Source organism: Euprymna scolopes, chromosome 26 (genome assembly GCF_053919585.1).
Source record: "Euprymna scolopes isolate OS-2025 chromosome 26, ASM5391958v1, whole genome shotgun sequence".
NCBI lineage: Eukaryota > Metazoa > Mollusca > Cephalopoda > Sepiida > Sepiolidae > Euprymna > Euprymna scolopes.
The window spans coordinates 50,988,478-51,015,557 of record NC_136507.1 but is presented as its reverse complement, the minus strand read 5'-3'; the positions used below and the strand labels follow the sequence as shown (position 1 = coordinate 51,015,557).

General features: G+C 31.1%; 2 protein-coding genes across 3 annotated transcripts in view; one reads left to right on the top strand and one right to left on the bottom strand.

Annotated features, from left to right (window-relative positions):
* Nucleotides 1-24,410, bottom strand: part of LOC145248033 (queuine tRNA-ribosyltransferase accessory subunit 2-like) — a 45,229-nt gene extending 20,819 nt beyond the window's left edge. The window contains exons 1-5 of one of the 2 annotated variants that reach the window (XM_080109757.1): nucleotides 24,271-24,410; nucleotides 13,811-13,942; nucleotides 11,175-11,256; nucleotides 7,403-7,466; nucleotides 5,364-5,468 (exon numbers count right to left, since the gene is read on the bottom strand). In XM_080109757.1, coding sequence (XP_079965883.1) covers nucleotides 5,364-5,468; nucleotides 7,403-7,466; nucleotides 11,175-11,256; nucleotides 13,811-13,931 — 372 coding nt within the window. In that variant the 5' untranslated portion in view covers nucleotides 13,932-13,942; nucleotides 24,271-24,410. The other variant, XM_080109758.1, reaches the window with a different exon arrangement.
* Nucleotides 24,385-25,779, top strand: LOC145248036 (uncharacterized). The gene has a single exon (XM_080109760.1). It carries the CDS (start codon nucleotides 24,385-24,387, stop codon nucleotides 25,078-25,080), a length of 696 nt encoding a protein of 231 aa, XP_079965886.1. The 3' UTR covers nucleotides 25,081-25,779.
* Nucleotides 25,780-27,080: the final 1,301 nt, after the last annotated feature.

Sequence of the window (27,080 nt, the reverse complement as noted above, 5' to 3'; positions counted from 1 at the left end):
TAAATCTCCTGTGCGTCATGAGTAAGTTGTTGGAATCCATATTAAATAGACAAGTAATCAACCACCTCAGCAGAAATAACCTTCTTAGTGACATACAATATGGTTTCCGTTCTGCTAGATCTACAGCAGACATGCTAACAGTTATATCTCATAGGATTAGTGAATCTCTTGACAAAGGCTTCCTCACTAGGGCAATTCCTCTTGAGATGTAAAAAGCCTTCGATAAAGTATGGCATAAAGGCCTACTTCACAAGATTTCCAGCTGCGGTATAACTTGAAATGTTTTCTTAATCATTAAATCATTTTTCTCCGATAGGTTCATAAGAGTAGTGGTTGATGGCCAGAAATCAGAGGCCCACAGTATTAATGCTGGAGCCACTCAGGGGTCCATCCTGGGCCCAACTCTTTTCCTGATCTACATTAATGATCTTCCAAATCACATCCTTACATGTTTTGACAAGATTTTGGGTTTGACCTTTACTCCTGATCTGAAATGGAACACATACATCAGAAAGGACGCTGGGAAAATGGTGGGATCCTTCTACCGCTCCAGAAGATATCTCACTACTGATGCTCTATCTGTATAAAAGCCAAGTATGTCCAAGGATGGAGTACTGCTGCCACATCTGGGCAGGAACTGCTAAAAACAGCCTATCCTGCCTTGACAGAGTACAAAATAGACTTTGTAGCTTAGTGGGGGAATGTCCTTTTCTCTTCCCTGCAGTCTCTCTCCCACAGAAGAGACGTTGCAAGCCTGTCTTTTTTTTTATCGTTATTTCCATGGCAAGTGCTCGTCTGAGCTCCAATCTCTCGTCCCCGCTTCGCCAATCTTTCACGAGAAACACCCGTCTGGCTGAAACTACTGTCAATAATTTTCCCCACTCTTTATCTGTGCCTAAATCCAAATGTAGATTCCATGAGCAGAGCTTCTTTCTTAGAAGTACACGACTGTGGAACTCTCTTCCATTTGCCTGTTTCCCACCCGACTACAACTTGGATGTCTTCAAGTCCAACATAAACAAATTCCTGACAAACCGCCCTCTTAAGTAAGACACTCTATCAAATATCCAATATTAATGATTACTACAATACTATCTCATTGATTACTGTACACGCAATAACCCTTATCCCTGAGTGGCCTCCGGGCCTTGATAAGTGGTGACCTCCATGTAAAAATAAAAAAAAGCAAAGGAGAAATCATGACAGAACCTCCCCTCATCATCTGTCTTGTTTAAGTGAGTTAACCATTCTACATTGTGAACATTGACGTCTCCAGACATGAATATTAGCTGAAGGATAAGCAGATAAGACATGGTCAATTTTCTCAAATATGCTTTTAAAAATAGTAACTCCGCTGTTGTTGTGGGGGGCGGTAGAGAACAAATATAAACTCAGTAGTTTTAGCAAGTGCACATATAGGGTAAGTTAGAATCTTTTCTGGAGATGTCCCTACCACATTGAAAGCCATCTTTAATATAGGCACATATTCCATGCCCATGGCGATGTTGGGGGTCAGATTTGGAATTTAAATTAGAGTATCCTTTTATTACGAACTCATCTAGGGAAATAGTCTGTCCAATGCCAATTTCACTTAGAAATAATATGTCTGGTTTAGTCTCCTGTAATTGTAGTTGTAATCAACTTCTATTTTATATAGGACTTTTGAATTTCCATAGAAATTCTGTGTGTCGCTTGTCATTTATTTTTATCCAGCGATGACCACTTTCTATTAGTAAAACTCTCACCTTTTAGGAATAATTAAGCAGTTTTTAGTAAAAAAAGATTATTTTTTTTAAATTTAGTATCTTATGACTTTGTCTTAAGATGCTGAATTAAAATAAATACATTATTTTAATTTAAGAAATTGCTCAATTATTCCTAAAAAGTGAGAGCAAACCAGTAACTGGCCTTCATTAATTATCTTTGAAATTGATCAAGAAAAGTAATATTTATCTTTCAAAGGACTTTTAAAATTAAGTTATTTAACTTGAAAATTTACCTGAATTTTCGAATTTTTGTAGCTGCCGCAAAAACATTTTTTATTATAATTTTTATTTTTTATGTGTAAAAATATTTTTTTTTTTACCTTTTAGAGATTAATTTTAAGTTTTAATCTTTCAAACACAATAAAAAGTAATCAGAAACTTATACAAAAATTATAAGCTGGCTTCTCAAAACCTTGGACCCTATCAGTTTTCACCATTAAATTGCACATACCTAGTATTTGTAGATTAATTGTTGTAGAATTTACAGCGATTTTTGATGGCCTATTATTATTGAAAGTTAAAAATAAGTGAGTGAAAACTAATGAAAATCTGGAGATCAAAGTTACCCCCCTTTGCTACAAATTATTTTTTCCAGACCGAAGTTATTTCCCTTGTGCCTGGAATCTCTTAATAAAAAATATAGCCTATAAATTTTGTTGCCAGCACAAAATACGGTAGCAGCGCTTGTACTAACACGTGGTCACCAATTAAAACCAGAACTCTTTCTCAGTTGCTGTCTAGATAGTCTACAGATAAGACCTGTCTTTGAGGATGCTGCCTAATGGAAAAATTTTTGCAAGTGTTTTACTTAAGGGGGCGGTTCATCAGGAATTTGTTTATGTTGGATAACATACTGTGAGCTTCTGATTTCTGCCCATCAACCACTACTCTTATGAACCTATCAGAGAGAAATGATTTAATAATTGAGAAGAAGCCAATAAGTCTTCTGTGCGTCATGAGTAAGTTGCTGGAATCTGTGTTAAATAGAGAAGTAATCAACCATCTCAACAAAAATAACCTTCTTAGTGACACACAATATGGTTTCTGTTCTGCTAGATCTACAGGAGATGTGTTGACAGTTAAATCTCATAGGATTAGCAAATCTCTCGACGGAGGCTACCTTTCTAGGGCAATTGCTCTTGACATATCAAAGGCCTTTGATAGAGTATGGCATAAAGGTTTACTTCACAAGATCTCCAGCTACGGTATTGCTAGAAATGTCTTCTCAATTATTAAATCATTTCACTCAGTTCATAAGAGTAGTGGTTGATGGGAAGAAATCAGAAGCTCACAGTATTAATGCTGGAGTCCCTCAGGGGTCCATCCTAGGCCCAACTCTCTTCCTGATCTACATTAATGATCTTCCAAATCACATCCTTACATCATTCGTAGGCATTTATGCTGATGACACTAATATCTATGGTAGCACATCTAAGACCGTAAACGACCAAGTTCTCTCCAATTCTCTCCCCTCTGATCTGGAGCAAGTTGTACAATGGAGAAAGAGGTGGCTTGTTACTTTTAATGCATCTAAAACCAAGCTTTTATCTTTACATCAATGCTCTGATCCCCATCTGGCATCAATTGAAATGAATGGCTCTCGTCTTGGGGAGGCCTCATGTTTTGACAAGCTTCTGGGATTGACCTTTACTCCTGATCTGAAATGGAACACATATTAAATCCGTTACCAAGGCCGCTGGAAAAATGGTGGGATCCTTCTATCGATCCAGTAGATATCTCACTGCTGATGCAATTCTCTATCTATATAAGAGCCAAGTACATCCAAGGATAGAGTATTGTTGTCACATCTGGGCAGGAGTTGCTAGAAAGGACTTATCCTGCCTTGATAGAGTTCAAAATAGACTTCGTAACCTCGTAGGGGATGTCCTTTTCTCTTCCCTGCAACCTCTTTCTCATAGAAGAGATGTTGCAAGTTTGTCTCTGCTTCATCGTTATTGTCATGGCAAGTGCTCGACTAAGTTCCAATCTATGGTGCCCCCCTCACCAAACTTTTACAAGAAACACTCGTCTAGCAGAAAACACTATCACTAGTTTCCCCCACTCTTTATCTGTGCCTAAACCTAAACATAGATTCCATGAACAAAGCTTCTTTCTTAGAATTGCACGCCTATGGAATTGTCTTCCGTTTTCTTGTTTTCCAGCTGACTACAATATGGTTGTCTTCAAGTCTAATGCAAACAAGTTTTTGATGAGCCGTTCCGTATAAGTTAACAAATCTACCGAATTTCCATTACTAACGAGTACTATAGTGTCCAATTGTACACACTTTAACCCTTATCCTTGAGTGGCCTCTTGGCTTTAATAAGTGGTGATGCCTATGAAAAAAAAAAAAAAAACTGGAAAATAAGTGATGATGTCTGTGTTTTTCTTATAATTTGAAAGAAAACTTTTGTAAAATGTTGTGTAAAACTTTATTTTTCAGTACAAACTGCTGGCCATTAATTAGAATAGTTAACAAAACAACAAAAGGGGTGAAAAAAATGAATATACAACAAAAAAATGTTACCAAAGACAAGCTAAGTTACTAAAATTTTTTTCAATGTTGTGTTCATTATATTCTGTAATAATTAATTAATAAATACTAGAAATTTCATTAAAACTGTTTGATTTCCCGAATTTTGATTTTTCAAATAAAAGGAGTGGTCAAAATGTTTATACATTTTGGGGATCAGGCATTTATTTTGCACATACCTAACAAATACAATTTTAATATGGTAATATATATTGACTTATAGAATTAAAGTACAAACCTACTTTTTATTTCTTTAGTTCTATATATTTTCATAGAATCTATTTTTTTGAAATATTCCGTTGACAAATAATACTTTTTCAATTCCAAAGAAAGTTTTCATTCTCCTTAAATAATTTTTTTCAAGAGATTAAATGGGCAAGGAGAAAGTTGACTTCACAGACTTATTTTTTTATCACACTGAATTTGTACTCTTGTGTCTGTGCATATCTACATTCCTTATTTTTATGGACAGGGGATGATATCTTCTGCTGAATTATTCATCTGAAAATCAGCTGTTTGTTCCACAACTCATGGCATCTAATTTTCTTTTCATAAGTCTGCTACAAAGCTATCCACTATTTGACAAATGTAGAAAAAAATATTTTTAAAAAAGTAAACTAACTTTTCAGAATTTTTAAGATAAGGATTGATAATTTGTATTACTCAGACCACTATTCTCATCTTGGAGATTATTTTCACGTTTCAGCCACTATAATCTCTGATCTTCTTCAGGTGCATCTTTTTGAATTTGCAAATCTTTCTGTCAAACACAAGAATCTGTACAGAATTTCTAAATGAACATTTGACGAGATAGAAATGTTAATTATTATATTGTTCTTAGATATTATCACCTGTAACTTTAAATAGAAATATTACTCAAGACTTTTACTTAGACAAGACTGATGGAACAAGAACAATCCGTCCGTGCTAGTTCAAAATTCCATTACTAGAAGTTTCAAAGTTTCCCCAAGTTTGAAAAGAAGACGGTCGGAGTTTACATTGTTGTGGAAATCAACAGCAATGATGAGAAGACATAGAATAGTCAGAATACCAAAACAACTTACCATTGTTTTGCCACACCGACTCCAAAGGGCAACACCATTTTTGTCGTTATAGCCAGTAGCTACTTCAACAGCAGGATCATGAAGAGAACAGAAAATAGAACCTTTCTAGAATCAAAATAAAATATATATTGCAAATATTATATAAAATTGAACATTTTTGATATGACTTAAAACTAGAAAGAAGTGTACAGAATTTCAACATGTTTACACATTTCAAACAATCTTTTTTATATAAATAACATGTCTACCTTAAGCATGGTTCAAATGGAATGATAACATAAAACAAGAGTTTAAAATATTGTGTCCAGTCATATGTTCTCTCTGATAAAGAAAGAAAAAGCCTGTTAAAAATTTTTTTTTTTTTTTTTTGTGTATTAAGTTTAAAAACGAGAATTATCTCCCTTATTTGATTGGTCATAAAATTAGAGAACAGCTTTGAAATTGAATAGTGATGAATATCATGATGAGGGAAAAGAGACAAATTCATCCTCGTTGTTTTGCTATGAACAATGCTGAGGATATGAGAATATGGTTATAGTCAGCTAACATACTTCCTAACTTCCGGCGTGGCTGCGATCAGAAGCGGTGACAAGGTAAGTCAGTTCCTTCATTTATATTGTTCTCCAGTATTTCTATTGTGAAGCAATTTTATTAAATAAAATATAAGAAAAGGACATTATTGAAAAATATACAATAAAAATTAACAAAATTATACAGATAAAAAAACACAATTAGTCTTTATTTGAACTTTTAATAACAAAATTTAAAAATAAAATTTTTTATTTCATTTGAAATTTTATAAAAAATATGTTTATAAAAATTATAAGAATATTGTTTTTTTCTTAATTTTAAAAATAAAAAGTATTTTATTTGAATTTATATAATAAATAGGCGTTTCTGAAAGTATAAAAATAAAATTATTGAAATCAAAATAACAGATGAAATTAGTGAAATCAAAATAACAAAAATTTAAACATCATAAAAAAAAATGTATCCAATACATAATATTCCCAAAATAGTTTTAAAAGATTTTAAAAAATGTTTTCAATAATTTTTTAATTAAAAAGAAAAAAGAGTGCACTTTTGTGTTTTCAATGATTCTTTAAAAAAATAAAACTAATTTCAATAAATTTTAATTAAAATAAGACCAAAAAACTTTTCAATGATTAATAAAAAAAGAACAATCAGAAAAATGTAATAAAAAAGGTGTACACGCACAGGGGAAGTATGGGGGGTGGGGGTGAAAGAAAAAACATAAACTGATTTGTCTTGTTATCGCTTCTGGTAGCAGCCACATTGGAAGTTAGGAAGTACGCTAGCTGACTATAACCAAGAATATTTAAAATTAGTATGGACTTTAGGCTCGCATTGAATTGGAAAAATGGAGAAAGTGAACAGAACTGTTTTAACATGATTACTTTGTATTGTCTGGACGGAGGGGGGGGGGGGCTACAAAATAGAAGAGTGAACTTAAAATTCCTTATGCCTTAAATTTTAGACATTTTCCAGAATCAAAATTTTAATCAAAAGTGGAATAAGGATTGTAGTTCAGCATCATTATATCTTGATTTTAATCTTCATAAGGAGACAAAAGTGGTGCAAGACTTTTCTGTTCAACAAATTGTACCTGTCCTAGGGTAGGTATTCTAGTAAATATATAATATAGTCATCTACAGACAACTGTTTTGCATACAACTATGACCAAACAGTCCAAGATGCCAACAAACATCGCCACTGAGAAAAAATTCAAGCACTATATATGTAGTTTATACACACTTTATGCTAACAGGAAACTTGTCTTTCTTCCTTCAGAGAACTCAATCTATAAATTGGAAAAAAAAAAAAAAATATATATATATATATATATATATATATATATATATATATATATATATATATATATATATATATATATATATACACACACACACAACACACACACACACACACACACACTGATCCCCAGACAAACGTTTTGTAATATACATAAATACATACACACATACATGGAGAAACACATGATCATTTCCAAGACTTACAGTCATTGAAGTAAATTCTGCAATTCCTTTATTAAAATCTTCCAGAGTTTCTTGATGTTCAATGCTATTAAATAAAATAAAAAAATTCAAAAGTCACAAATTCTTTTTTAAGTAAAAAGATATTGCAGAGTTTTTCTTTTAAATAACAAATCCATGAAAGAAATTCTTTCAAATTAAACTATTTAACTGTTTAGCCACTTGGAATAAGTGTGTACCTTCTAACAATTTTTTTAAGTAACTCAGAAGAGACAGTTATGCTGATAGTGATTTAATGTAGTGAGTCCCTAGAGCACACAGCAGGTAATTTTAGTAGGCTCCTGGAATATTCGATGGGAATTCACTGGAAGTTTCTTAATAAATTGGAATATTAAACTACAGGGCTAAATCTTTTTGTACTATTTTCCAGAGAATTGACAGAATTTTCATTTTTTGCAATGGATTAAACCAGTTCATTCTTTTTTAATCAGTAAATTTAAAATAAAATCAGTCACTTAATCACAGTTCAATTAAGAAAAAATATTTTTTGAGAATTAAAACAAAACAAAGTTAAAGAGAATATTGTAGTTTGTTTGAAGCATTGTGTGTAGTGTATATATATATTAGCAATACACATGAAAAAATTTAAATGGCTTAAAATATTTCAATATTGGTGTATATATAAAAAGAGCTTGATAAGCTAAGAAAGAATCTTTTTAAATTTTTAAAATCCAATTAAAATCAAGGAAGTTATGACTATTTTTATGCCCTGCATGTTTGGATATTTTCCCCTCTTTAAGACCATATGCATTTTGTCACATTTTTTGCACTACTTTTTCAGTAAAAATGCTATATCTTTGTTAAAACACAAGACTAAGCAATGAAATGTGCTATATAAGTGTATTTTTGTGCAAGGAATTTGAATATGCTATTGAAAATCTCCAGAAATTAATGGTTTCCAAATAATCTGCAGTAAATGCACATAAATATGCTGCGATTGCTTAAAAATGCCATGTATTCATTAAAAGAAAAGAAATTAGAGAACTCAAAGTTTAGTTGTAATGCGTTTTATGTGCCAAAAACTGAAATCAAAATCTAGGATTGGTTAAAAATTGCAATATTTCTTTGGTATTATTGTAGATCTTCTGTTACCCCTCCCCATCTGACCACCTCCAAAATATGATTCTACCTTTATAGACAATTGCATGTGAACAACTTGAAAAACATTAATAAAAGATAAACAAAAATTATTTTAGAATTTAATGTAAAATGATTTCCTATTTTGAATCATTCGAGCGTTTTAGGGCAGTTACCCCCACCCCACCCCCACCCCTTTTCCTATGATAGATAAATCCTGGGTGTTTTTTTTGTTTGTTTTCTAAAAGGCGATTATGCATGGTTTTAAGAGGGTCTTTGTGCAATTATGAGAAGGTGGGGAGGTTGTCACTCTGACTTAGGGTTAATAATAGGGCTAAGGAAAATTATGTGTGAACATCCTGAAGACTTGATAGAAACAAAGCAAAAACAATTTTAGAATTTAGAGTGGGAATTGGTTTCACATAAATGTAAAATAATTCACCATTTCAAGATGATCCTGGCGTTTTAGGACAATTGACCAATTTATATTTTTATGGGAGATTAATCATGTGCACTTTCTTTAAACGTATTTTATGCTTTTTTATTTTTACGCTTATATGAGCTCACAGAGGAAGTTTGTTTAGTGGGGAGCTCTGCCACTTGTACTTAGCGTTATTGTTAAGGCTAAAGGTTTTAGGAGGAGGCTTGCCACTCATACCTAGAATTAGACATAGAATTAAGCGAGTTGTTTTTTTTTATTGTTTTTATTTAAGAGGGTGTTTGATACCCATTGTGAAACTTTACAAGAATTATGACAAACAGAAAAAAATAAATGTTATTTAAAAAAGTGATGTTCCTCTAACAGAAAACATGATGCTTGGAAAAATATCAAGTATTTAAATTCTATTTAAATATTAAAAAAAACAAACAAGTTTTTGCTAAAGCTGACGAATTGTTAAAAATTTTCAATTAATGTTATTTTGATTTTTAATTACATTTCATGTCTTTTCCTACCGTTTTTATTTTTTAACTGAGCACCTCCTACAAATATTTAAATATTGATTATTTTTTATTTTACTTTTTTTTAATAATCGGGTAGATTAGTTTCCATTCGATAATAATTCACTGAAAACATTTTTTAAGGGACGAAAATTAGAAGTGTGTTACCATTCGTACATGTGAATCAAAACAATGATAGTTCACATTTTCACTTGTTAAAATATTTAAAAATTTACTATTACCCAATTTTTAAAAATATCTCTAACTAAACATGTAAGAAATATTTTTTTTATAACCAGATTTTCAATTAAAAAAAAAATCGATTTGGAATAAAAATAACAAAAACAAAACGTCTGTTTACGCCATGTTATCGCTGCTGCTGCTACTATCACTAATACCACAAAAGTCTTGATTCAAATTCATAACGATTTTTTGGATATTATGTTTTTAAATTGCTACATACCACTAGAGAAAACACTGTCCAATCATCTTTTTAACGAATAAACATAGTAAAAAAATTGTTTTATTTAATAGTGAGTGTCCAAAGAAAATATTTTTCAAAATTTTCAATACTCATCATTTTGAAATCTATTTTTTAACATAACAAAAAAACGAGTGGTCAAATGAATTTCGGACACTCAAAATTATTAAAATGACATCTCTTTTGGCTAATTTCCAAATTTCATTAAAAAATTCTTAACAGAAACACGGTACAAATGTTTACAAATCAGGGAGGGTCGTTACAAAATCTTACCGAAAATGCTGTTTTATGATGTTCACATTTTTATCACTTTATTTGCTTAAAACTCTAAAAATATATAATGTATGTTATTATTTACTAATTCATTTGAAAGTATATTCATTTCTGAACAAAACGGTGGTATTTTGAAGACTTAAAGTGCTTTGGTTTTTAAAATATGACCATTTTAGCAGAAACCCCTTGAAATCTGTAATTATCCAAAGCGTTTTAACAGCCATGTGTATTGCTATATATATATATATATATGTATATATGTATATATATATATATATATATATATATATATATATATATGTTTGAGATTTAGATAACAATGCAATGTAAGGTTATAGTCACCAAGTGAATCGAAAGAATGTCTGTATAAGAAACGAGATGAAAATAGAGACAATATATAACAATAATTTTATTTTCTACTTAGGTTTTTATTATCTTCAATTAACCATGTCTTATATGTTGTCAAAGTTTGTTTTCACATTGACAGAACAAATCATTATCTTATTATTTAAAACATTATCTTTAAACCTAATCTGATCATCAGAAAATCATAGACATTATTCAAAAAAAGTCCATCTAAGCTAATTAGTTGGTATTTACCTTCCTCCCACTGCAGAAAGAAGTGGTAAGGTTGGAAAGTGAGGATTGAAGAGCTAGTGCACAAGCATACAAAATGCCTAAGCAGCCCTGTTAGCATTCTTCAGCAGGGACGTTTCAGGCATTTAGGAAAACTAAACCTCTTCTCAAAAAGACAAGGTAAAACCTAGGAAGGTACACCTCCTAGAACTACACAGAATCATACCTTAACCCAACAGAAGCAAATCACTAATTCAAAAATGGCATAGACTATTAGACTGATTGTCAAAGATGTCTACTTGATCGGCATGAATAACATCAACTCAGAAAAAATTAGTTGATTTTCACATTTTTTTAAATAAATAAAAACAATCATCCTGATCAACTTACAAATGATTTAAAGATATCTGTAATAAGCCAGGGGTGTTTTTCACAAAATCCAAAACTTCCCCAGAAATATGAGGTGAACTTCCTGCAATAAATGTGTGAATAAAAAAGGTTAATATTTAAGCCAATGTTATTCAATACTTAAATGTGATGCAACTACAGATAGCATAATGAAAAGAGAATATTTTTACAATGTAAAACATAAGAGATGATGGAATGAACAAAGTGATGCAATGTCTATGATGAGATTTGAAGTGACTCTTTCATAATTAGCTCATCCAGAAAATAAAAAGAGAAGTAGTTTCCAATTAGACAAACTATTTTTCACAGAAGGAACAAGCCAGAATAATCTGAAAAGAAAAATTTCTTAAAATAGAAGATAAGGGAGACAAATCTATAATATAACTTTTGGGTCTTTTTCTATCTCGGGGATACAACTGAAAACGAAGCCCTATGCTAAGATCAAACAACTTTTCTCAAGTAAAATTTTACAATGAATCAGAAATGATAGTATTAATTTTGTTTTAGGGGTTTTATGAGATACATATTTGCACTGAGCATTCATAAACACAGAAAAGACATTTATTTTTTTCCAAAATTAAAAATTAGAGATTTAAAAATAAAACTGTTAATCTAGGTCAAGAGTATAAAGGGCTCATCATTTATTCCTGGGCAACATTGAGGTGCTTGCTAGTCTTTAAAACAATGAAAAGATATATTGTGTACATACACCTGTATTATAACTTGAAGCCATTTTTATGATAGAACATATGTATAAAATGAAAACCATAATATTTCAATGTGATGGAAAATGAAAAAGAACAAAAATATTCTTTCCACTTTAATTCAAACATCTTTAGAATTTTAACGACTATGTTTCACTTGTAAAATAAATCTTTTCATGTCACAAACGCACCAAATATTTTTAGGTATTGTACTTGTAAATTATTTCTTCAAATTAATCAGTTTGAGAAAGTCTTAAATTAAAGATAAAATATTGATGAATATATAAGTAATTTTGATTTTTCCTTTGTATTATACACACATATAATATGTACTTCTCTGCTTCAATTTCCCTTTAAAGCATGTGATGATAAAACAGTTTCCCGTTTTGTTATGCATTCCTTTGCTTTACCATCAAACTCTGCAAGATCCTTGAAGCTGCACTCATTTGATAGTAGAAGGCAGACAAGGTAGTGCTGCATGGTGTCCGTCTCCTCTCAACATTCGCAGATGGTTGGGTTATTTTATGGTTGATTGTCTTCCATCGGACCCAGAGTATTTTTGAGGCTAGAAAGAAGGGTTTCAGATAGAAGTGGCGTATTCTCTAGTTTTTTGGCCTATAATTATAGCTTGATTTCTTCTGAAGATGTTGTTACAAGCTGGGCATGGCTGAATAAGTTTCTCCTTGGCTTCAATCATTGGATTAGGGAAGAAGTTAGATCTGTGAACAAAATGACGTTCATCACTAGTAGTTGTTGTGACTTCTATTCTGCTGGCAATTTCCCATTGCACATCTGCAGAGGCAATGCCAACAAGATCTATCTCTATGCACCTACAATGCTCTTTGTGGAATTCAAAAGACTTCAATATCCAACAAAGGGACATGTCTATCAATCTATCACCTCGTTGATACTCCTTTATGGATGCAAAAAAATGGACAATGAGGGTGATCAATTGGCAGAATTTGAAAGTCTTTAACAATGACTTCCTTCAAAGATAACAATCAGAGAGGAATTGGCTGAACTCTCATGTCCACAAGTGGTTAGTCTTTAGTGAAAGAATCACAATTGGTTAACCATCTTGTAGAACCTTGCTTAGGCCTGCCATGCATGAGCTTCCATAGTGCAAAATGTTATGCAGACCAGGAAAGAAGTCAGTTCAATCTGACTAGGGTGAACACTGTTGCAACAACTTTACCTATCTGTCAGCTCCATGAAAAATTATATACTTGAAACATAAAGAGAATTTTATTTTTAATATCTTATTCAATGCATGTGTGTCTATCATGTTTTTTATTATTGCTTTGCAAAAATAATTTGTTCATAATCAAAACGAGATCTTACTTAGTTTACAAAATCTGAAACATACATATGTACATTTTTATATGCAAAGTTCTTTGTAAACAATAAAGAGAGCTCTCATTGATAGCTGATATTGTTTACATATGTTGTAAGATTCACACTTTTTTGCTTGTGATGAGTGAAGCTTGGACAGCTGACAAAACAAGCTTGAAGCATTTACTTGTATAACCACACTGAAGAGCTGTGATGCAGCAAAAAACTATCCAGACATGGATGACATGTGTACCCAACAAAGCCATAAGAAAAGAATCTTTCAAAAAGTAAGTGTCAAAGTTTTATGCAATTAAATAAAAATGTCCGGATGAGCTGTCAAAAACCCTGGACATGACTAACTGCCCCAAAACTTGTATGTTTTATCTCCAACATTACTTTGCATATCAAATATTTGTTTTCAATAAAAACATATATGCAGTTCTGTTCTCATTCAGAATTATACCAATGAACAGTTGCATTATAGGATAAAGGAGAAAGCAAAGATAATACCAAAAAATTAGAAACTTTTAAACCATTAAAATTGTATTCATCCAAAGTTATGAATTTGCAGAATTGGCTTACCTCCTCTTGTATACATCATACAGGCAGGCGTAGCAAGAGTCTTATCACCATGGCGACCTAGTTCAGTTATCAGTCCACATCGGCCTAAACCATTTGATAGTTTCTGAATGTTGAATTTCATTGTACACCAATCTTAAAATAAATTTTAAAAAAAAAAAGTGAAAAAACTTTTTCTGTAAACAAAAACTATTTTATCATAAATTTAAAAAATTTTTTTCATTCTATATTTTAAAAACAATTGCAAATTTTCCTCTAACATTCACAAAGTATAATAATTTCAATTCAGTAGAGTGGGCATCTTAGACATGCAGCTTGCATTTTTGCAACATTTTTCTCAAAATAAAATTCAATAAATTTGTCATCTGCCCTATAGGATATTGATCACCAGTTTTAGGGATGTCAGTCATCAGTTTTTAGGGATGTGCTCACACCGGTTTTATTTTAGGTTGTTTTGTAATGGGAAAAGTATTTTTGGGATGGGCCGGATTCAGTGAAAAGATTTGCAGGTTTTATATTCAAACGTGACAAAAACAAGAAACGTCTGGTCTGACTAATTAAGAGTCATAAGTTTCAGGGATTAGGAAAATCGTATTCAAAATTTCTCTGCTCAATTAAATAAATTATAATTCATCGAAAGTTGCTTGTAAGAGTTAATATTCTTTTGATTTTGCATTATAATTGGAGTTCAATGAAAAAGATTGGAATATTTCAATTTGATTTTAAATTGTTATTGTTCTATATATGTTGCTTATTTGATTTTAAATTATTATTGTTCTATATATGTTGTTTATTTGATTTTAAATTCTTATTGTTATATATATATTGTTTATTTGATTTTAAATTCTTATTGTTATATATATGTTGTTTATTTGATTTTAAATTCTTATTGTTATATATATGTTGTTTATTTGATTTTAAATTCTTATTGTTATATATATGTTGCTTATTTGATTTTAAATTCTTAGTTATATATATATTGCTTATTTGATTTTAAATTCTTATTGTTCTACTAGCTGTACCCTGCCACGCGTTGCAGTGGCTCAATTTGGTGTAATGGAAAAATTTAATAAAAAAAGAAAATGCATGTTTCTTATATTAGTACAGCAATCCATTGCAAAAAGTGAAAAAGAAGGCGAAAATGAAAAAAAATTGTACTCTTGCAGAATTTGATCTGGATCCTCGGGAGTTTCTGTCAATCATTCATGGTTTGGACTTGACCAACAACCAGTGGATGAAGCCGAACATAACAAAAATGTTGAAACGCTAAATGCTTTTTTTTTTGTTGTTGTTGTTTTACAAAAATGTGAGTTAGTAATTAATATTTGGTTGATGGTTGGAGGGGAGGTTACTATACGCAGATTCGAAAAAGTTGTCCAAAAACAAATAAATGAAAGCAAAGGTAAGTTACGTTTCTACCTAATTGGATAATTGTTTAGTGTTTTTATGTAATGTAAAATGTTTAATCGGCTCAAAAAACAGAAATGGTCGCGGACTCTGTTGAATACGTTAAGTTTGGGAAAGTAAGTTGAAAACTAAAAACTATACAAAACAGTGTCTGAAACTCACCGAATATATGTTACCATGACATAGGCTGGCATAATCGGTGGGTTACTGACAGTACCTATTTACTATGCCTCCCCACGGGACAGAGTTAGACACCAGGGTCGTTTTTTAACGTGGAGAAAAAGTACAAAAATAAAAATTGTCTCAGTCGTGAAGGATTTCTCCTCCACCGAAAGAGAACAAGAAATAGAAGTGCAGCATCTGAAGAACAGATACTACACTTTGATCTTGTCCCGAAGGCCAGGTGGGTTACTGACAGTATTTTGTATAGTTTTTTTTAGTTTTAACTCACTTTCTCTAAATTAAAGTAATCAACAGTGTCCACCACCATTTGTAGCTTTCAAATACTCCGATAAACACTGTTTTTCGAGCCGACTAAACGTTACATTAAATGAAAAGGGTTTGTATTACTAAACACAGATACAAAGAAGTTGTAAAAAAATAAATATATATAAATAAATGTTATCAAAGGCAAGAAAAGTAAATGTTCTACCTAACTGGATAAGATTTTAGAGTTTTTATGTAATGTATAATCGGTTCAAAAACATTCGATGTTTATCGGTATATCTGAAAAATACAAATGGCGGCAGACTGTATCGAACACATTAAGTTTGGGGAAATTTTGGGAAAATGAGTTTAAACTAAAAAACTATACAAAATACTGTTAGGAACTCAATATACGTTAACATGACATAGGCTGGCATATAATCGGTGGTTTTAAACTTTTGCTCGATACAGGTGACGACTTTTAAAAGTCTCTTTTAATGATTACCTGGTTTTAGGATATTTGTACAACTAAACAGCAAATCTGCTCAAAAAAATCTGGTATTATTTTACTTTAAGGCCCGTTTCACATTCATATATAACAAAATATTTTATTGTAGATTTTGGTGTGCTAAGAACGAATCTGCAAACCGTTTCCATAGCAAAAAGAAAGCTTTCATGATATTCATGAAATTACTTTTTCGAAAAGTGTGTGATCACTTTTCAATGTAAATTTAACTTAGAATGAGCACCCACTTTCTGGCCACCTGAGAGAGGGGCATTTTTCTGTGTTTCTTGGCTAAAAAATTTTTTGTTTGATTTCTTTTGCATGGTAATAACCCCTGAACTCTGGGACTATTTTCCATTTCACAGCCGTAGCCTTCGTTTACGCTATGCGTGAGCATAAATGAAAGCTGTTTAGCCAATAAACATGGGGAAAAAATCCCCCCTCTCTCAGGTGGCTAGAAAGTGGGTGCTCATTTTAAGTTAAATTTACATGGAAAAGTGATCACCACTTTTTCGAAAAAGTAATTTCTTCATATCATAAAAACTATTTTTTTGCAACGAAAACGGTTTGCAGATTCGTTTTTAGCACACCAAAGTCTACAAAAAAATTTTGTTATTTACGAACGTGAGACGCACGGCCCTTAATGGAAAATTATATCAAAAATCCGGGGGAAAATGGTTTTCAATACAAACAGCAAATGAATTCGATAGAAAAAAATGGATGCTATTTTTTTTTTCTTTTTTCTGTGTTTTTTGGCTAAAAAGTTTTTTGTTTGATTTCTTTTGCATGGTATTAACCCCTGAACTCTGGGACTATTTTCCATTTCACAGACGTAGCCTTTGTTTATGCTATGCGTGAGCATAAACGAAAACTGCTAAATATGTATTCGCGTACCAAACTGCCTTGTCAAAAAACCTTTAAGCCAATAAACACGAAAATAAATGCCCCTTCCTCAGGTGGCCAGAAAGTGGGTGCTCATTTTAAGTTAAATTTACATGGAAAAGTAATCACCCACTTTTCGAAAAAAAATTTCTTCAGATCATGAAAACTATTTTGGTACTTCTTGGGCGTTGAGTTCCATGGCGACCCGCAGAATTATTTAATGGTCGTTCCCTTAGTACCCCCCCCCTAGTCAAGGCTAACGCATGCGCACGTAACATTTTTTATTTATTTACTTACGTGGTGGAGTTTCTATACTGATAGGTTTTTTGAAATTTTTTCACTGGATTATTTATTATTGATTGAACACTAACCAGATTATGAAAAAAAATTGAAAAAAAAAAAAAAATCATTTCAACATTTGAAAGGGGTACTCACTTTTTAGTTACCACGTTCTGGTAAATCGGTCACTCATTTTTTTTTTTTTTTTTTTTTTCTAAATATGGAAGTGTCTTCGGGAGATATAAAATGGTCGCATGTTGACGAAGCAATGTATCGGGAGGCGTACGGGATGAAAAATTATTGGTAAATTTTTAGATTAGGTCCACCTCCTCAATTTTCTTTTAAATGACAACTTGAAATGGTTTTCGACTATGCTGAATACGAAAATCGTATTGAAATTTTACAGAAATAAGTAGTTATCAAGATATAAAAAGTTGTATTATGCATTGTAATCTTTGGCGGCCATCTTTTTTACGTGCATGTATTTGTTTATGGCACGTGTGCACGCAAAAAGATGGCCGCCGAAGAATACAATGCATAATACAACTATTTATTTCCGCAAAATTTCAATGCGATTTGCGTGTTCAGCATACTCGGAAACCTATAAATGTCGTCATTGAAAGGAAAATTGTGGCGGTGGACCTAATCTAAAAAAATACCAAATTATTAAACATTTTTCCAGCATGTTAGTGAAATTTATAATACTTTAAAAAAATATTTTTAAAAAAAACAAAAGTTTTGAAAAAAAACTAAAAAACTCACCTTTCATAAAAACAATTTAAACAAAAAAAAACACCCACAAACTGACTTTTAACTAAATAAGTTAATAAAAAAAAAATTTTTTAAACTCGAAACTTTATTTTCATAAAAACAATAAAAAAAAGTCATGTTCAATCTATTTTTTTTTCTTTGAGAAACAAATATATTTCTGACTTACAAATACGGTAGAGGCACATATTATTTTTACTTTCTATGGTTTTGATATACCGCGTTTTTATTACTTACAAAATGGGTGACTGATTTATCAGAACGTTGTAACTAAAAAGTAAGCACCACTTTCAAATGTCGAAATAATGATTATAGAAATTAAGCATGGGAGTGATGGTTGTACAACGTTGCCTTTCGCACCTTTACAAACATTATTTACGTTAACTCTTTTCATAAATAATTTTTTTAAAAAAGTAACTAAACCATTTATTGATAATTTGCCACGTGTACAAACATTTATTTATTTACGTAGGCTTAACTCTTTACATGAATAAGAAAAGTTTTACTCTTTAAGAATAATAAAAGGAAAAAGTTACTGAACATTTATAAAAGGACTTACTTCTTTTCATGAAGGCCAGAGGAATAGTTGGCCGAAAAGTCGTGAAACAACTAATAAAGATGAGAATAGTAGTCCGCAATAAATAAAAATGGTGCTAATGCAGAGAGCAATCCGCGCTATTTTTTAAATCATATTTCCATGTTTAATTAACGTTTCACGATATGTTTTTTTTTTATTCAACTGTAAGGTTAAAGTACAGAATAGGTACAAAACATCCTCCCCTCCCCATGTTAAGAATGACTTTTTAAATAATAACATTATTTCAGCACGGATCACTCTCTGCATGAGTATCATAAGAATTAATACAAATAATACTTATCTCAATAAGTGAAAGGCTAATTTCTACCAGAAATAAAATGGCGATAATCTCGCAGTTACGAAAAATATTTTTTATTTAATTTAATATTTTTATAATTCGCAATGTTAAATTATTTTAATAACATAAAAACATTCCTTGACTTTAAAAATAGAATTTCTGAAAATTTCACTTAAATTGGTAACGTAGAAATATGGTTTTATTCGCTTTTAACGAACCAAAATTACATTTTTATATATATAGATATATGTTGCTTATTTGATTTTAAATTCTTATTGTTCTATATATGTTGCTTATTTGATTTTAAATTATTATTGTTATATATACATTGTTTATTTGATTTTAAATTCTTATTGTTATATACAGTGTTTATTTGATTTTAAATTGTTATTGTTATATATACGTTGTTTATTTGATTTTAAATTGTTATTGTTATATATACGTTGTTTATTTGATTTTAAATTCTTATTGTTACGTATACGTTGTTTATTTGATTTTAAATTCTTATTGTTATATATACGTTGTTTATTAAGCTAATCATTTCTGATTACTTTGTTGAACTTTGCTGAATACTACATCGTTAATTCAACAGCGACGAAAATGGTCCAGTACTATTACAAAAATTGTAATCAAGTTGATGTAAATGATTTCAATAATTTAAGTAGTTTATCTTATTTGTCAATATTATTTGTATAAAAACACAAGAAACCAATCAATACATTATTGTGATAATATAAATAGTTGATGTATGGCTCTTCTAGTTTCTGGATCAAAGGTCTGAAGGAATTGTTTGTAATTTACATTGAGATTTGAACTTTCAACCTGTCAACATCATTTTCAGGAAGGAACATAACAATTGATGTTCAAAGTTAATATTGTTAGACGATGATGAAGTGTTTTAAATTAGAAAAACAAAGTCAACTTTGAATATTTAACTTAAAGTATTTTTGTAACATCCTACACGTAGTTTTTAAAAAAAATTTGTTATTTAAATCAAAACCCTGGGATCTTGATTTTTATTGTTTTTTTTGTGTGTTGTTCAAAAGCTTTTGCAATCCTAACTATTGAGTGGAGCATAACAGAGGACAACATTTAAGAATGGACAATGCTTGTGCTGAATATCACATACAAGAAGGCATAAAATCAAGAAAGCTGCTTGTCAGGTCATCTTTAGTACTCTAATGGTCATCCAGACTAAAGGACACACGAAGACAGATCAGAAACCTTAGTGATATTATCACTCTCCTTAATTGTCTTCTAAATATTGGACTATTATTTTTTTTCAAGATTGATTATTACTAGGAAGCTACTGCTTCAAAATTACACTTCCTTGTATAATAAGCTAAAAATTATTTTAATTATTCAAATAAATTACAATAAACAATTTTGATATTTTTTTGTTTTAATGTAAAAGATATTTTATTTCATAAGTAGACAATTCACATTTGACAAAATACAAGTTAAATTTAAAAGTTTATGAAAATCTTTTTCAATCACTAAATTTTAAAAGCCTACATTTGAAACATCAGGAAGTCTCATTGAATGTCCTGCTGACGATAGATTAAGAGCAGGTTCATGAAATTTCTTCAAATAGTGGCAATAGAGAGGCACTCGTAAAGTCAAGTCAATTCACAAGGACTCCCAGTGTGACATGTCATTAATAGACCAAGACTGTTGAGGAAGAACTGCTCCACTCATTTTGAATTAAATGTGTAGCCTATTTTTTTTAAATTAATTTGTTTAAACAAAAACATTTTGATTCTATTCAGACTGTCAAAATGACATTTTGAAAATAAAAATGACAATTGGTTTTTTGGTACAGTGTGTATATAAAACATTCACAATGGCAATTAAAAGTCATTTTTTTTTTAAATATCTGTCCTAGGATGGGTACAAGCAAAAAATATAACATCAATTTTAATTTTAATGTGTTTTTTGTGTGGGGGCAGTATAATAATTTCAGTGGCACCACTCTAAATGATAAAATTTACAAAAAACACATCATTAACACTGTTGCCTGTTCCTTAATGATAAATTGAATAGCTAAGGATTTTACCAGCACATACATATTGATGCTTTTGTGTGCACACCAATCCTTTTAAGAATGTATTAATTTGATGTAAAATAATACTTTTGGTACTACTACAGTTTATCGCTGAAAATGGAGGCACCATTTTTTTCAGGCACCTGTCGTCAAAAACAGAGAGAGAAATCAGTACTTTAAATTATTAATTTGTTGTTAACCCTTCAATGTTGCCTTAATTAAAATATGAACCATTAAAATTATTTATTTCTTTGAAAAAAAAATTATTTTATAAAAATTCATTATTGATTAATTACAAAATTGTTTTATTAAAATTATATTTTATTACACAATTAAAATTATATTTTGATACATTTTTATACCTTTTTTATGCTCGCCCGAATACTGTAGAAGCGCCAAAATATACATTTTTTTTCCTGTTACCGAAATTTATTTCCAGTTAAACAAACACACACACAAAAAAAAATCACATCAAGTTAAACAATTATGAATATATCCTTTTCATTTTCTGTTTTATATTTTTTAAATTTTTTTTTATTTTTCTTCCTTTGAAGATTGTAATGCTGGGTATGGGGCAGCAAACCAGCTGCCAACATTGCCCCGCTTTTTTATTGAAACCAACCGAGAGCTCTTTTTAGTATCCTCGCTGTTCCCTTAAGTGCAATTGTCTGAATCTCTTTTGCACTTGGTTCACCAGGAATATTAGTTAGGTAGGACTTCAGGTTCTTCTTCATAAGTCCTGTGGCACCTATGATAACTGGTATGATCGATATCCCCTTTAGGTTCCAGTTTCTTTTCATATCATACATGAGACCTTGGTATTTGGTCTGTTTCTCTCTTTCAGCTCTGTTAAGACCGCCATCATTAGGAACACTCACTTCAATCAAAGTTGCAACTCTCTCTGACTTATTCCATATAACTATGTCAGGTTTCACAGCAGCATTTTCAAGGTAGGTGGCTGTAGGGATTACATGGTCGTAATGTATGGTATATAAATCATTTCCAACTGTTTTTTCAGGTTGATGTTCCCAGGACTTGCTGCTACACTGGATGTTTAATTTTTTACAGATGATCCAGTGGAGGTACTTGCATACTCCATCATGTCTCGCTGTATAGTAGCCGTCCCCTAGAAGAACTTTGCAACTTGATATTAGATGACCAACACTTTCCAATATATATATATATATATATATGTTTCATGAAAACTTTCCCCGCTTTCATTAATTAAATCAAAACATTTCCAATTACGGATATATGTTTTCTTTCACTTTCTTTATTTACTTTTTTTCATAATTCTTTCCGGAAGTAATTAATATCTAGTTTAATTTTTTTTGTTAATTATGGCATACTTCAGTCATAATTTAAAATACTGAACTCGGTACTGGTCGCGATTTGAGTTCCCTGCCGAACACCATAAAAAAACACTGACTTCTCCCTACGCATGAGCAAAGGACATGTTTTAGTTGCCATAGTAACTAAACGATCATGAATTTTTATCGACTTTTTATAAGTTTTACTGTTTATGAATATTGAAATAAAAGAAATTACGGTACTGGTCGTGGTAAGAGTTCCCTGCCGAACACCCTCAAAAAACAATGACTTCTCCCCACGCATGCGCAAAGGACATGTTTTAGTTGCCATAGTAATAAAATACATTATTACACATTAATAATATCTCACTTTTAATCACTTTTATCGACTTTTTTTAAACTTTTTTTTTTACTTTTTAATAGCATTTTCTTTTTAAATGACAACGTTAATGTTTATGAATATTGAAATAAAATACATTACTACACATTTATTAATAATGTCTTCTTTTTTTTTTACTGTTTTACTGTTTGTGTCACTTTTATCGACTTTTTCTTTTCTTTTTTAATAGCATTTTCTTAAAATGAATATTAAAATAATTTCCCAACTTTTTTCATTTCTATGTGTTTTTAGTTTTGTGTGTTAAATGAAACTTTTATTTTTCATTACAACAATAGTTATCGACCCCGGTTCTTTGGCTGACAAACGACATCTGTCGGCGGTTCTTGAAACTAAATTACACGCATTCGCTTCATGTTACTGACATGCAGAAGTGCCAATGGTGCCATAGGTGTTATCGTAAATTAACACTCTTAGCTAATTCCGTAAAATGAGATTCTACTTTTTTAGGCGAATTTGCACCCTCCCCATGTTAAGAATGGCTTTTTAAATAATAACGTTATTGACACATAAACAGTAAAAAAAAAAAAAAGATATTAATAAATGTGTAGTAATGTATTTTATTTCAATATTCATAAGCATTAACGTTGTCATTTAAAAAGAAAATGCTATTATAAAGTAAAAAAAAAAGTTTTTAAAAAGTCGATAAAAGTGATTAAAAGTGAGATATTATTAATAAATGTGTAGTAATGTATTTTATTACTATGGCAACTAAAACGTCCTTTGCGCATGCGTGGGGAGAAGTCATTGTTTTTCGAGGGTGTTCGGCAGGGAACTCTTACCGCGACCAGTACCGAAATTACTACACATTTATTAATAATATTTCACTTTTATCGTTTTTTTAATCATATTTTTTTAATTTTAACTCCTTTTTCCAAACCCCCAAAACCCTTTCCTTGTAAAAATAATGATGTCTCCCTCACTCGAACAACGTTCTACATCGGAACCGATGTGTATTTCGCTAGTAGGGTCACTCGTGTACGTTGGCCAAATTGAGTTATCTCCTCGTGGCGTGTTCTAAAAATCCAAACAAAAATTAAAAAATTCAAAGATCTCTATTTTCAACGTGTTTTTCCGCTGTAAAAAAAAAAATAAAATAAAATAAATAAAATAAAATACTCGATCAAATTAAGTTAATTTATTTTTGGGGAGGATCTTCAGTCCAAAAAGGATACGTACAGTATAACCTTTTTTTCGATATTTTCATTTTTGAATGTCTTGATTAAACTGTACAAGTACCAAACTAAACCTTTTTTTTTTTTTAATTTTTGTTTATAATAGGAGAAAAAATATGGTGCTAGTACACTTTTGAAACAAAAATAACGTGGTTTGGTTTGCTGCTTTTGAATGTAAAAATCGATTAAAATATGGGCGCTTTTGTTTCTTCCACTTGTTAAGTTTACTATTATTTTAAAATGTATAACTTAACTAAAGCATCAAAAAACTAACCTGCTGTTTTTATAAAATCAGAAAGGAAATCTGTTTGAAAACTTTCTAAAATAAATTATCAAGCGGGACACGTTAATTTGAACAATTGACTATATTTGCTACAACAACAAATAATACTCACGCGTGGAATAAAAAAAACTTTCTTGAAAGCGTGCAAGTCTCAATACAACGAGAGTGATCTGCTCTTAGTTTTCCTCTCTACAGAAAATACTGGCGCCACTGTTTTCCTTTAAAAATGGCCGTCTGTAAATATCTTTTCAACCTTGGAAGGCACGGTCTCCTCCAAGTTCAACAGTCTCCGATTTTATACACTTCGGTGCGATACAGACTTGTTAGGAAAAATGAAAAATTGGCCAGCAAGAGTATGAATTGGTCTAAAGTCATTTACAATAACTTGATGAAGGATGGACAGGAAGAAAAAAATGAAGCCCAGCCGCCGGCCCTCCTTCATCTGGTGACTCGAGTGAAATCAACGAAAGGCAGACCCTATTGGGAGAAGGAAACGTTGGAATGTCTTGGCCTCGCCGGGCCTAAAAACCGACATGTCGTCCATAAGAATTCCCCATCAGTCAACCATATGTTGAAAAGCGTCAAACATTTAATAAAGGTCGTCCCGATCACATTTCTGAATGGCCTTCCTGATGACGAGAGCGACTACGAACACTGCTTACTTCGAGATAACGGCGAATTTGTTGTCCGGAAGAAACTTCCGTCTTTAGATCCGGCCAAGGTGGTCCCTGCACCAAAAAGCGGAAAGGACGTGCTTTGGAAAATGGACTTTGAGACCTTAGACCGACATCTTATCCAACAGTTGCGTCACAGGCGTTTGAATATGGAATACTTCCCGGCCAAATACGTTTACAAATTCAACCAAGATGGAGAAGAATACAGATACAAAAAGAAGAAAATCAGGGACGATGATTGGTATTAATTGTTTTAAAAATTTAATAAAAGACAAACATATTCATGTTTAAAATTCTGATTTTGAAATCATATAATGTTGTGCTGGTTTTGTCACATAATTCAATCATTTAAATTATTTGGAGTGGAATAGGTTTTTGTTTTTTTGCTTTCGAATAACTTATTTTTAATTACTTATCATATTTATGGAATTGTTTGACAATAGACAGAGACAGGTAAAAAAAAAAAAATGAACTATGCAACAAATAAATGTTACCATAGCCTATAAAAGTTACTTTTTAAAACGTTTATTCAGTTCGAAAAACAAGTAGTGTCGGCATGATAGTCTCGATAATCGCTCAAAAATAGAAAATTAAAGAAAATACTGGTTCCTTCAAATTTCTTTTGGGGAGGGCGGGGGTAGTGTCATGATAACATTATTTGGTGGATTTCTGACAGTATTTTGTTTTATTTTTATTTTTACGTCATTGTCAAGATTTCAAAGATTTAAAAGTCAAATCATGGCCATTTTTCTTGTTCTCACATAATGCTAGACATTAATTGTTTTTCGAACTGAATAAATGTTTTAAAGTAAGTAAAAAGATTTTACTAAAAACTTATCCAGCGAGATAAAAGAGTAACTTTTTTTTTACTTTGTAAATATATATTTGTTACTAGGAGGACCCGTTTCTCAGCGTTGCCCAAGGAGATATAAAAGGATTCTTACTGATTGAATTGCTAAGATTTTTTATTTTTGTTTATTTTATTGCTTAAATTTTTTATTCTGTTAGCACCAACATGTGCTCCTCTCCCATGGGAAATTAACCTGAAACTTTGTTTTGTGTTCGCATGTACATGTGAACTGGAACATTTAATATAATTTGTGTTATTTTAGTGTGTTGGCCACAAAATGTAATTCTTATTTTATTTCGTCAATTATGGAAATTGTTTTTTTTTTTTTTTTCAGAAATAGTCAGAAATTTTTTTTAAAATCATACAGTACACTAGGAAATCTTAAATCTTCTAGATGATAAAAAATGTAACTCTCAGCTTTCAAGTTTTCTATTAAAAAAACAATAAGCCCATCCCCCTCTCAGTTTCCAAAAAACATGGTTAAATCTTGAAAAGATTATTTTAAAATGATGGAAATATTCAGTTTTCATTATCTTCCTGTAGTAGTAATTCTTCTAATGCACTCACCTCTAAGAGACAGAAGGTATGTTCTGTATGCTTATCAATACACGGAGGCTAATGGTCGGATTGTCATCAATGTCTCAATACTTATTCACTTTTGGATGAGTGTGAAAAAGTGAAGTTGTCATCAAGTATAGTCAAGGAAGTATTTATTGTATGTGATTTACTGCTCATGTATGTAATAGTACAAATTGTGAACCAAGTATAGTAGAAAGTTGAAGACATTGAAAAAGACATACTATATATTAGTTTTATATTTCTGAATTTTTGATATGAGGATTGGTTATTCAAATCATTTGGATTCATCAGACTACTGTTCTCATCTTGAGTGTCAATTTCACATTTCGGCCGAGCTAGGGAATTTTGAACAGAACCTTTTATTTACTTCACGGGTAGCATGCTCTTGTTCCATCAGCCATGAGTGGATAGAGATCCTCACAATTACTTTTAGGTCGCCCACACTGAGAATTGAACCTCCAAATGAATATCACTTTTATAATTGATTTTTCCAAGTACTCTAACCACAGGTCCTTGCGGACAGTTCTAGTAAAAATTTGGGGAGCTTTAAACCTATTTTATTTCTAGTTGTAAGCAATTAGTAATTAATAGTTAATTTTCTTGCATTTGATAACAGTTATTTTTTTTTTCACACACTCACCCTTTTTTGTTAATTATACTGGAACATTGCTGACAAAAAAAAGTTCATGTTTCTAGACAATGTTGATATTCTGAGTTAACTGTTGCTAAATGATATCACTTTGCAAACAAAAAAAACAACGCAAAACATTTTCCTACCACAAATAATACATTTAAATTGAAATATTTATTTTACTTATA